Source organism: Talpa occidentalis, unplaced genomic scaffold (assembly GCF_014898055.3).
Source record: "Talpa occidentalis isolate TD23 unplaced genomic scaffold, MPIMG_talOcc4v2.1 talOcc4.11, whole genome shotgun sequence".
Lineage (NCBI taxonomy): Eukaryota > Metazoa > Chordata > Mammalia > Eulipotyphla > Talpidae > Talpa > Talpa occidentalis.
Genome location: NW_023601104.1, coordinates 23,202,806 through 23,215,796, shown reverse-complemented (window position 1 = coordinate 23,215,796; position 12,991 = coordinate 23,202,806). Strand labels below are relative to the sequence as shown.

Below are 12,991 nucleotides of genomic sequence, written 5' to 3'. Positions count from 1 at the left end.
CATGAGGAAACAAGATTTTAGGGAAATAACTTGCTCAAGATCTTATTATCTGTTAGATTTAGAATTAGACTTATGAGCCCAGACTTTTACTGCTCTACCAGAGTCAGATTTCACATTGGTATTAGGTCTAAGGGTAGAAATTACATACAATTGAAATTATCTTTAAATCATTCAAGTCTCGGGCCTCCCCGGTGGCGCAGTGGTTGAGCGCTGGGTTGCGAAGCTGCCCGCGGCCTCTGCGGCGCCGGTTCGATCCCCGGCTGCTCCCCGGCCACCAGAGGAGGATCCCACATGGCGCGCAGACCTCTCCTGCCGCCCGCTGCTCCCCTCAGCAGTGCACTTCGGTCCTTCTGCCTGCTCTGCTCCCCGCTCTGGCTCTGGTGAATTCTCTCACCCTCCCACGCTTCTGACTGTACCCAGTGCATGTATAAACAAAACAAACAAACAAACAAAATAAATAAATAAAACATGCCTCTATAAAAAAAAAAAAAAAAAAAAAGATTTAAAAAAAAAAAAAAATCATTCAAGTCTCCCAAACAATGTAGTATGCTTGTAAAAAAGTTTAACACAAATAATTCTCTACCCTTGGGATAGATCGGTATTTCTTAGGTTGAACATCATGTTATTTAAAAAAATGTGCTGTTTTTGACCTCTCCTGCCTCTCCCGCTGCTCCCCTCAGCAGTGTCTTTGGTCCGTCTGCCTATCTGCTCCCCGCTCTGGCTCTGGTGAATTCTCTCACCCTCCCACGCTTCTGACCTGTACCCCAGTTCTTGTATAAAATAAATAAATAAATCTTTTTAAAAAATGTGCTGTTTTTATCATCCTTAGCACATTGAAATGCTTAAATAAATAAGATAGATGTGCAAGACATGTGTCCAGCTAAGAAAAATGGTAGATTAATATGTTCTGCCTCAATAGTCTAGACAAATATTCATTGAATGAATGCAGACATTTTGAATCCTTAAATTTACCTGCTTTTCACATGCATTTTCTCTGTCAGCCTCTTATTTTCTGCCTTACTATCCATTTATTTAGTAAATATTTATTGAGTGCCTAATTATTTTGCAAGTAGTGTTCTAGATAGTATATAGCTATAAACAAAAAGTGTGCACCCTCTGAAATTGTATTATAGTGGAGAAAGATAATGAATAGATGTATGTTTTTATTTGAATGTATGTGTTGCAAACTAATGGTTTATATTGTAGAAGTAAAATGTGGAGGACAGGGAGTGCCAAGAATTGGGAAGGTGTTGGAAAGTAGAGAAGTGGTTGCTGTTCTCTATATATAGTGGTGAAAAAGGGTCTCTCCGCAGGAAATAAAGGAGTAAGCCATATGGAAATCTGTGAGAGGTAACACTATGTAGGCAGTTAAGTAGTATATGTATCTGGGACAGTCAGTGAACAACACAGAGGCCAGTTTGACTTGAAGCAAGTAAACTCATAAGAGGAAAAGTGTAGGAAATAAGCTTGTAGCAATAGAATGCAGGGCAATTCATGTGGATCCTTGCAAACCAAAATCAAAGCTTTGGAAAACTATCAAAACATTTTAAGCATGTGAAAAATTTGCCGTGTTTTAAGATCATTGGCAACTATGGGAAGAATAGGTGGCTGAGAGGAAAAGGGAGAAAAGAACCTCACAGGGACAAGACAGTAGATTGCATCAGAATGGTAGTAGAAACAATGAAACCAGGAGTCTGGCAATGTCACTAACTAGTTATAGTGAAGTGATTTAGATTTTTCTTGGGTCTTGCTTCTCATCTCTAGAATTATAACAAGATTAAGTTTGAGAAAGGACTCAGTCAAGGGGTCTCAACCAGGAAGTAAATTGGGATCAGTTGTTCTGATTTATGCTTCCAAATATGCATGTCCAGTATAGTAACTGCTAGCCACATGTGACTGTTTAAATTAAAATTAATTAAAAATTCAGTTCTTCGGGCCTCCCCGGTGGCGCAGCGGTTGAGCGCTGGGTTGCGAGGCTGCCCGAGGCCTCTGCGGTGCCGGTTCGATCCCCGGCTGCTCCCCAGCCGCTGGAGGAGGGTCCCACATGGCGCGCAGACCTCTCCTGCCGCCCGCTGCTCCCCTCAGCAGTGTACTTCGGTCCTTCTGCCTGCTCTGCCCCTGCTCTGGCTCTGGTGAAGTCTCTCACCCTCCCGCGCTTCTGACTGTACCCAGTGCTTGTATAAACAAACCATCAAACAAACAAACAAATAAATAAATAAAAAAAAAATTCAGTTCTTCAGTTGCACTTTGCACATTTTTGGTGCTTATTTTAGCTGTGGCTAGTAGCTACCTTTATTGGATAGCTAATTGTAACAAAGTTTTACAAGATTACACTGCTTTATATAATCATTTCTGTAACAAACTTCTTTGAAATGTAGATAGATATTTGAATTTACCAATTTGGCAACCAACTGAAAATAGGAAAAATTAAAAAGAATTTACTTTCTTCGGGATGCCCTGGTGGCTCAGAGGTTAAAGTCTCAGCGCTTTCAAGCAATCGCCAGTCACTGCAAATGCATTGGCTCCCTGGTTAGGGAGCTTAACCATACAGCACAGCCCACCTCTCCTGTCTTACCTGCAGCTCCCCTCAGCAGTGTATTTCAGTAGATCTTCCTGTTCTGCTCTCCCACTCTGTCTCTGGTGAATCCTCTCACTCCCCTACACCCATACTTCTGGCTTACACCCCACTTCTTGTATGCATAAATAAAAATAAATCTTAAAAAAAGAATTTACTTTTTTCTAGGGTTAAAGCATAGTATAGGTCATAGTATAGCTCATTTTCACAATATTGTGTCTAACTACTTTAAAATTATAATTAAAAGAATTTTTATACAATTGAGGGAACTTTCATTAAAACCTTGATATAGACTTTGTCTTCAAATATCTACATGTTTGAAACCCCACTACTACTGCAAATAATGTTTTTAAAAATAAAATAATATTTTACTATATATGATGGGAGATGTAAAGCACTTGAAATAATTTAGGTATCATTAAAATCAAGTCAGAGCAGTTTCAGAACATAGGATTTGTGGTTGTGGAAATAAATTATTTTTCCTCCCTTTTCCTGTTCTTCAACAGAAAAAAGGAATACATCGTTGTACAAAATGCAGACTGCAATTTTTGACATGCAAAGAGAAAATGGATCATAAGACTCAGCATCATCGAACATTTATAAAACCAAAACAGTTAGAAGGATTGCCTCCTGGAACAAAAGTGAGTTCACATGTGTTTTATTTTAACATTTTATGTGAAAATAAAAATAACTTCTGCCTGGTTTGTCTATGGAATAAAATATGTTAAAAATTGTTTCCACTTTTACTAAGATTTTAATTTTAGATTCTATCAATATTTCTTACATTTAGAAAAAAGTTCCTAACCACTGTTTTATGAATGGTGGTATGTGCTGTGCTAGAATGGTATTCCTTTGGGGGAAAAAAGTGTAACTAAAATAACTTTCTTGGATCAATGGGTTGTTTCAATGTTATATGGACTATTTTGAGCTATTCTAGTTGGTACTGTGTATGTTGGTTTTATCTGCTAAATTCTAAGATGCCTGAGACCAGGAGTCATGTTTTATTTATCTTTGTGTCCTCAGCATCTTGTATATTCCCTTGAATTCTGTAGGTTGTCAAATATTTATTGAAGTTGTCATTACTGAGTTGATTGTCAAAGAAGCAAGTTCTGCTGCTGGATGGCATTATGTTTTAAGTGAGCAAACACATGTCTGACTTCATACTGATGATGCGATTTACTTTTCCCCTTTTGCCTTATATACATCTGTTTTCTCTGACTTCTTTATATACAGTCAGCTCTTGAATATTTGTTCCAGTGGAGGGAAACAGAGGCATGGATAATCCAAAGTGAAATAATCCCCAAAACATTTATATTTGGCTTTGGGTACTTACCTTTGAATGTGGGTATGTCTGTTATTTGAATTAACTAAAACAAATATAAAGCCATGCTCTGAAGACCTAGAGCAAGAGAAGCTATCCAGCATCCTTCCCTGCAGTCCATTCATTCCATACTGGGACTGGACATGCAGAACACTAATGTAAGCAGTGCAGTCCTCTCATGTTTTCCCTTATTAATAAAAATAGTAGTAATAATATTAATAATAATGTTACTAAATGTTTTTGTAGCACTTTAGAATTAGGCTTTCTGTATGCTTTTTAATATATTCTGTTGTTTAAACCATACAGCAAGGCAGGTATTGCCCCATATTATAAATAAAAAGGTTTAGAAAGGATAAGTTACTTATTCAAGGTCACTTGGTTAGGAACGAATAGTATTTAACCCTAGTTTTTTGATTCCTAGTCTAGTGCTTTTGTGTAATATACCAAAGCACCTGTATTTCATAGAACATCCTCATAAGTTGTTCTTATACATGGGGCAGGGAAGTATTGTCAAATGATTAACAAGATTAAGGTAGCCAATTAAGTGTTCAACTGCCAACCAACAAATATTATTTCTGAATACCTAATGTATTAGTGCCTTTTAAGGATATTTTATATTATTAAACTCTCCATGTGGTAAATGAATTAATGTAACCCCTCTCATAACCTTTGTAAACATAAATCCTGTCCAATGAACCACTTGAAAGAAGCCACATTTACTGTGCTTCTGTTTGTTTTATAGTTGTCAAAGGGTAAGGTAGGCTTTTCTAAAGTTATTTTTCAGGACTTGAGATTTAAATTTTGATCTCTGAATAGTTAGATCAGAGCATAAAAATAACTTTGCAATGTGCTCTTTTAATATTCACATAATTTGCATTAACTCTTATTATCCATTAATAATTTTGTTAACATATAACTGATATCAGTACAAAAATATAGTATTGCAAGTGAATAAATGTCAAGTTTAATCTCATTTCATTGGTATGGGCATTTTAGAATAAATGGAAGACTTAGCTAATTATAGTTTATACTTGTTCTTTTCAAAATATTTGATGTTTAACCTTTTGTTATACAGTGATATTTTTATACTAATGCAGTAATTACTTTTCTGAATCAAATATTATCTTCATTTTTGTAGGTTACTATTCGAGCTTCAGTTGGACCTGTTCAGTCAGGATCTTCTACTACACCTTCCATTAGTGCAAGCACTTCTACCCTTCAGCTCTCACCTCCAAGGACTAAAAATATAACTGCTAAAAATCCTACAAAATCTAATACAAACAAACATAATACAACTAAATCCAGTGCAAGTAAACCCAATGCAAGTAAGCCTATTGGAAATAAATCTAAATACAAATCAAAAATCTCTAATATGCAAAAGAAACAAAGCACATTGACTAGTAGCAATAAAAAAAGTAAAGTCAATACAGCATTGAGGAATTTAAGGTAATCTTTTATTCCTGAATACAATACTAATTTAATCTTATGTATTAAAATTTTAATATAAATTTGCCCGATTATGTACTCTTGTATATTTATATGCTATCACTTAAAGCATTAAGGTCAAGCAAATAATAAAAAGATACTTGTACAATTGCTGAACAGTACTTGAATTACTATGTTTTCTCTGTAATACTCATCTATCACATTGGTATTTTTTGTTGCACTTTCTCTTGTCATGTTTGAATTGGTTAATTCAACCCCTTTTACTAAAGTGAAAAACATTAAAATATTAACTTGTTTACACTTATTCTAGCTTATTGTTCAATAGCAGATTTTCAAATTATAAGTCTCTAAAGATAGTAATTTAAATACTTTGTCTCTTAATGAACAGAATAAGGCTCTTCCTTATTATTTTTGTTTTAAAATATATTGTCTATCATTTTCTTTATATTTTCACAAGGTATCATCCGGGAATTCATAAGTGCATTGAGTGTTGTTCTGAAGTACAAGATTTTGCAAACCACTTTCCTACATATGTCCACTGTAGTCTTTGCAGATACAACACTAGCTGTAGCAAAGCCTATGTAAATCATATGATGAGGTAAGATGAGTTAAACATTTATAATTACCAATTAAAATTATAGTTAAAATTTGTTTATGGGAAATAGTTATTCTACAAGAAACCAATTATTTTCTCTTAAAGGTATTAAAAGCTAAAAGCATCCAGCAGTAGGGAACTTCTAGGACAGTGTTTAGTACTACTTTTTAAAATTTTAAAATTTTATAACATTTTATAAAATTACTTGACATAAAATTATAAGAACAGTTAGAATAATGAAATTAGGATAGGTTTCTTAGGGAAATAGCTTTTCCACTGTAATTATTTTTCCTATACAACTGTTAAAGATAAAAATTTAAATGTTTTAAATATATTTGCTAAATAAATACATGTAATTGCATGAGCATTATCCTCAATAAAGCAGTCACTTTGAGAGTAGGATTTTCAATGATGTTAGCAACTATATTGGGTTGTTTCTTTCTATTTGTTCATCTATCCACTGAGCCATCTGTCCTTGCATTCATTCATTAAAATAAGAGACTATTCCAGTAATGTTGCCCTGTTGACATTCTTTCTCACTAATTTATTCAACTTAAATCGATTACCTAATATTTACTATATCCAGAGATAGCCTCCACAGCCATATTTTCTTTGTTTCTCCATTAAAAGAGGTATCCTACAGGATTGATTTTTATTTAAAACATAGTCAAAATTATTCAGATATAAAACTGTTGGGTTGACTATTCAAAGTGAGATTGTTTCATTTTTTAAAAAAATATAATTAATACATAACTAGTATGACTTTGTGTTACTTTCTGGTCCTTATCAGTTACTCCCTTCAGGATTCTCCCACCTTTCTTAACTGTTTCAGCTTCTCTCACACACTTATTTCTCTCCTTGATGACTAGCCTGACCTTTTGGTATCCTTTTTTTCCCTAGAAGAACTGGAGTATAGGCCAGAGGCATGGGGGGATTGATGTTGGTGGAGGGGTGGGGGAGGATTCACCAGAAATAGTGTGGGGAGTAGAACAGGCAGATTTACTGAAATTCAATGCTGAGGGGAGCAGCGGGCAAGACAGAAGAGGTCTGCTGTGCCATATGTGGATTAGCTTCCTGGGCAGGGATTAAACTCAGGCTGTAGTGGTAAAAGCACAGAGACTTAACCCCTAGGCCACCACTGAGGCCCCTATGGTACCCTGACTTCTTTCGTGCCAGCACTTCATATCTGTTTTTAAGTTTTTGTACCCCCTTTCTTATCTCTGTATCATTTAAATTTCATCATATACCTTGTCCATTTCCTTTGAATTCCTGTGACTTTTTAGAACTTTAACTTGCTTTTGCAGTTCTAAAGTCAGATGGGTATCTGACTTTATTTATTTTTCAATAATTTATTTTCTTACATCATTATTCTCCCTTCAGGTGTAGTCCTTGTAGTTCTCCTACCACCACAACAACCATAAAGTATCACCATAGTCCCTTGTGCTCATCCCACCTGTCACCTGTCACCCATCTAACTTTATAAACAACATCACCCTTGGGTCATCTGTTTGGATTGCTGCTTTGTTTTTGTTCTAGAATCCTTTTGTACCTTTAGTCATGTTCACATAGCCTAAAGACCAAGGTGAAACATGAATGTCTTCCTCTTCTGAAATTTACATTCAGGTCTAGACTGCCAAATATTGCTTGATATGGTCATCTCTGACTTCATGATCTGTAGCTTTGATTGACTCCTGTCTTTAAGTACTTACTTATTTTCGCCTGAAATGTCTATTTAAATGTTTTCTGTACTCTAAAATTCTTATTTCAGCCTTTTAAAAACCTGGCCTACTAATTACTCAGTTGGAGGTCATCCTTTTAATTAATCTTTTTTTAAAGATTGATTTATTTATGCATACAAGAGCTGGGATGTAGGCCAAAGGGGTGGGGAGTGAGAAGATTCACCAGAGACAGAGTAGGAAACAGAACAAGCAGACTGGCTGAAATACACTGCTGAGGGGAGCAACGGGTAAGACAGGAGAGGTCTGCTGCTCCATGTGCATATCTCCCTGGCCGGGGATCGAACTCGTGCTACAGATCGCTTGATAGTGCTGAGAATCCCTTACACCACCAGGGAGGCCCCCTTTTAGTTGAACCCATCACTTATCTCCTCTAGTTCTTTCACAACCTTATTCAGTTAAGTTGCAACTTCATCTCTTCAATCTATCAGGTTCCTTCTGCTCACAAGCATATATAGATATTTTTTTAGGATGAGGAAGATTTGCCCCCACTGTCTACTTATTTTGTAACTGATCTCCCAGCTATATCCCAATACCCTCTTCCATTATGACATCCTGTCATTTTCCCCCCTCAAATCCTTTGCCTTTCTAACATGAATAGGATGAAGTTCAAGTTTTCTGGAGAATATGAGACCTTTCAATATCTAATTTCTAATTACCTTTTCAGATACTTCAGCTATTACTGTTTTTAAATATCTCTAGATCTTGCTCTTTGCTTTACCTGAAGCAAGGAAGTAGGGACCTTTTTAACTGAAATGAACTTATATTAGGTAGTTTCTACTCCATCTACTTGCAATTTTCCTTCCAACCACAAAACTTCTTATGTGTTATTATTAGTGCTTATCCTGTGGTAATTCTTTTTGAATATGTGTTTACTTGTTTAACACATAATTATTAGACATTTATTCTGTGCCAGCTGCTCTTTGTCTCCTTCCCCACCCCTTCTTATCCTACCATGAGGCACGCAACTTGCCTTCTTTCTTATTACATCACCAGTCTCTAGTCTGTGTCTTAAAAATGGGAGTCAGACCATCAATATTTTTGAATGCTTAGGAAATTGATCCTTTTCTATTTCTTTGGAAATAAAATTGTTACTTCAAGATAATTAAGAATATATGGTCAGGGGTTCCCTGGTAGCAAAGGGGGTTAAGTCTCAGTGCAGTCTCTACCACAACCTGAGTTCCATCCCCAGCCAGGGAGCCAACCCACATACAGTATTTCGCCGGCTGCTCCCTTAGCAGTACATTTTGGAAATACGCCTGTTCTACTTCCTACTCTATCTCTAGTGAATCCTCTCACCCCCACACCTCTAGCCTATGCAGGCCAAATTCTTCTACGCATTTGTTCTATGCAGAAATAAATTAAAAAACCTTTAAAAAATAAATAAAAGCATTAAAATATATATGGTCAAATGGATTTTTTTTCTCAACAGTCTTATTCATACAGTTTTTACTAATTCACCTATTTTAAGAGAACAGCTTCACAAGTTTTGATATTTATGTATAGTCATATAACTAGGTGGTAAATTTTTAAATTCTAGGTTTTAACATATTTTTACTGTATTTTAATAAAAGCCTTAACTTTTTCCCTATTTCCTTATTTCTGTATTCTTAATAACTATGCAAATCTAATAGAAAGAAGGGTAGTTTTTATTTCCTTTTTATTTGTGAGCAGCAGATTCACTTTTCCATTCCTATCATACACATGGAATTTGTGTAATATAAATAAAGAGGCAGTGCAAATCTTTTCTTTAAAAATAGGGATACCTAAATTAAAACTGCATTCAGACAATTACAGTGTTAAAGTTATCAACATTTTATTGAGATGTAAGTTTTAAACAGAAGTGGAAGCCATCAAAAAGACCCTAAATGTATTCTTTCCCTTTTTCCTGCCCAATAGATAAATAAACCAAAACATGATCTGAGGAGAAAGAGAAAATAAATTTGTAAATTTACTTTTAAATCTCATTTTAAAAATAATTTATTTTGGTTCACTTTGGGGAATGAGATAAAATCTTGGTCTCTTTCCGCTGAGGAAACACAGTTGTGTGTATAAATTTTTGCACACATTTTCAGTTTTAAGTGCTTCCCAACTCCCTCTGTGCTCTTCTAAAATGTTCATTTAATAATTTTTGTAGTGATGTCTTGGATTTGTAAAGTCTTTAGTAGTAGTTATCCCAGATTGAAGAAATGACTAGTAGAAATCTTCTGAGGATATTCTCTGGATTATAACTAGTCAACAGATTTCTTTTCCCATACATACATGAAGGTTACCTTGTACTCTGAGAGTGACCATTCACTTAGTATATTGGCTACTTTGGGTCTTCCAGTACAAGTTAGGGTACTAGTACTCAAACTTTAGTTTGTGTAAGAATTTTTAGAAAAAATTTTTAAAACCAGATTCCCAGGCCCCACTACCAGAGATTAGTTCAGTAAGTATGAGAGGTACAAGACTTTCATATTTCTAAATAAGCTTTAAGATGATACTGATGATGTTAGTCTATGGTTCCACTTTTAATAATACTGTGCAAACCTAATCTTGGCTTTTTAGTACATGAAAATTTTCCCTTACTATATTTATTTATCTTAATTGAGGTACTATTTGATATCTTCATCAGGTGTTGCCACCATAGTGCACCCAACCAAGTCAGGCCCAGTCCACCACCATAGTCCATTGTACTTTCTTCCCTCTTTGTTCTTACTCTTCCCCAATCTTGGTGCTTCAGTTCTTTAGTCAGCCATCAAGGATTAGTTTTTAAGCTGGCCTTTATCTGACTCTTCAATTAGTTTAGTTACTTTATATTCCACATATTAATGACATCCTCCAGTATTTTTCTTTTTGTGACTTATTTCAGTTGTCATTATCCCTTCCAGCACCATGTTGCCACAAATTGCATGAGATTACTATCTCTTTTAATTGCTATGTAATATTCCAGCATGGATATATACCATATCTTGATCCATTCATCAATTTGGGGGCACTTAAGTTGTTTCCAGTTTGGCTATTATAAATAGTGATGTAACAAATTTGGGAGTGCAAGTTTCCTTTCAAATTAGTGCTTTTTTAATTTTGGGGGTGGATACCTAATTAGTGGGTTGAATGGAAAATCAATTTTTAATGTTCTGAGACACTTCCATACAGTTTTCCATAAGGGCTGAATCAGTTTGCATTCCTGCCAGCAGTGTAAACGGTTTCCCTTCTCTCTACATCCTCACCAGCATGTGTTATTTCTGGTCTTTTCTATGTGGGCCGTCCTCACAGGTGTGAGATGCTATCTCATTTTGGTCTTGATTTGCATTTCTCTAATAAGAAGTGATGGTGAACAATTTTTCATGTGTCTGTTTGCAGTCTGAATGTCTTGTTTGGAGAATTGTGTCTTTAGTTCTTCTGCTCATTTTTTGATTGGATTATTTGTTTTGTTTTTGTAAAGTGTTATGAGTTCTTTGTATGTCTTTGTTTATCAGTCCCTTGTCAGATGTATGGTATGCAAACATTTTTCCCATTCAGTAGGGTGTCTCCATTTTATTGTTTCTTTTGCTGTGCAGAAGCTTTTTAGTTTGATGTAGTCTCAGCTGTTTATGTTCTCTCTTATTTTCCTTGCTATTGGTGATGAGTCCCTAAAGGCATCACTAAAGCTTGTGTCATGAAATGTTTTGCCTGTGTTTTCTTCTGTGTATTTTATGGCTTCAGGTTTTACTTCCAAGCCTTTTATCCATACTGAATTGATTTTTGTGTATGGTGCGAGCTCATGGTCTAGTTTCATTCTTTTGCATACAGCTGACCAGTTTTTAAACACCATTTATTGAAGAGGCTATCCATGTTCCAGTGTATGTTCTTGACTCCATTGTCATGGATTAACTGTCCATATAGGTGTAGGCTTATTTCCTTATCATTTTTAAAAGGGTTTGTAAGAACTGTTATCATTAGCTACAAAGTTTAATTGGTAGTTTTCTGTTCTGTGCTTAGGGGAAGCATTGTTTTAGCTCCTGAGTTCCACTTTATTTTGGTTTTATAAAACCTCTACTAATAATTGCTAAGAAGTCTCTAAGTGTTAGATTTAGAGAGTGGCATTTAGCTCAAGGACTATTTACAAGATCATTTGCATTCTATACTCCTAGCCCCATACAAGCATATTAAAATTGGAAATTGATAAAAATTAAATAATGACTACTATTGATAACCATTCACATTATAGCAAAAATGTTTCTACCAAAATTTTTGATTGTTTTCAGTTCTCAACAAATGGAAAAAATGAATTTCATATGCTTTAGTTTTGTTTTTTTAAAAAAAACCTGAGCATTTAATTTTTTTATGTGACTTACTTATCATATAAGAATATGCTTCGGAAAATACTTGTCATAAGAAAATAAATATAAGTAAAATGGAATATAAGGTGTAGTGTTGACTTAAATAGAGATAACAAACATCTTGTTATTTATATTATACTCAAAGTAGAAACTTAAGTATAGAATTTAAGTATAGCTATAAATTAATATAAAATACTACATAATAAAATTAATAAAATCTGTTTTGTCTCTAGCTTTCATAGTAACCGTCCAAGTAAAAGGTTTTGTATTTTTAAGAAGCATTCAGAAGATCTCAGGTAACTGTATTTTTTTCATTATTTCTATTAAAAAATTATGTGAATTAAATTTTTATATAATATCTTTATTGAGAATAGTTTATATTAAATGCTTGTAACTAATGCATTTAATTTATATAGTTAGTTTTCAGTATATTCTCAGAGCTATGCAGTCATCACTATGGTTAAATTTTAGTACATTTTTGTCATACTAGAAAGAAACTCTGTACCCACTAGTGGTCATCCTCACTTTCTTCACTTTCCTCCCAACCCTAAGCAATCTCTAATTAACTTTATCTCTATATAGATTTTCTTGTAAATGGAATGATCCAATATGTGATCCAGTGTGGCTGACTTCATTCACTTACTATTATATTTTCAAGGTTCACCTGTGTTGTAGCCTCTGTCTAACCTTTTAATTGCTGAATAAATAAACATATTTTAAATTTTTGTTTAATTTTTATTTATTTATTGCTGAATATTGTATGGCTATACCATAGTTTATTTATCATTTAGAGTATTTTAATTTTGAAGCCATTATGAATATTGCTGTTATAAACATCTGTGTACAAGTTTTTGTCTGGCCATGTCTTTTCATTTCTCTTTAGTATATATTCAGGATTGGAGTTTCTGGGTTATAAGGTTACTGCTGTGCCTTTGAAGAACTGCCTGCTTTTATAAAATTCCTAAATTATTTTACATTCCCAACAGTTGAAGTTTCTAATTTCTCCACATC

General features: G+C 34.5%; 1 protein-coding gene across 7 annotated transcripts in view; it reads left to right on the top strand.

Moving 5' to 3' along the window:
* ZNF280D (zinc finger protein 280D) overlaps positions 1-12,991 on the top strand; it is a 111,927-nt gene that overhangs the window by 57,259 nt on the left and 41,677 nt on the right. For all 7 annotated transcript variants that reach the window (XM_054701764.1, XM_037502553.2, XM_054701774.1 and 4 more), the window contains 4 exons: positions 3,082-3,216; positions 5,035-5,342; positions 5,800-5,940; positions 12,214-12,276. In XM_054701764.1, coding sequence (XP_054557739.1) covers positions 3,082-3,216; positions 5,035-5,342; positions 5,800-5,940; positions 12,214-12,276 — 647 coding nt within the window. The remainder of the gene's footprint in view (positions 1-3,081; positions 3,217-5,034; positions 5,343-5,799; positions 5,941-12,213; positions 12,277-12,991) is intronic.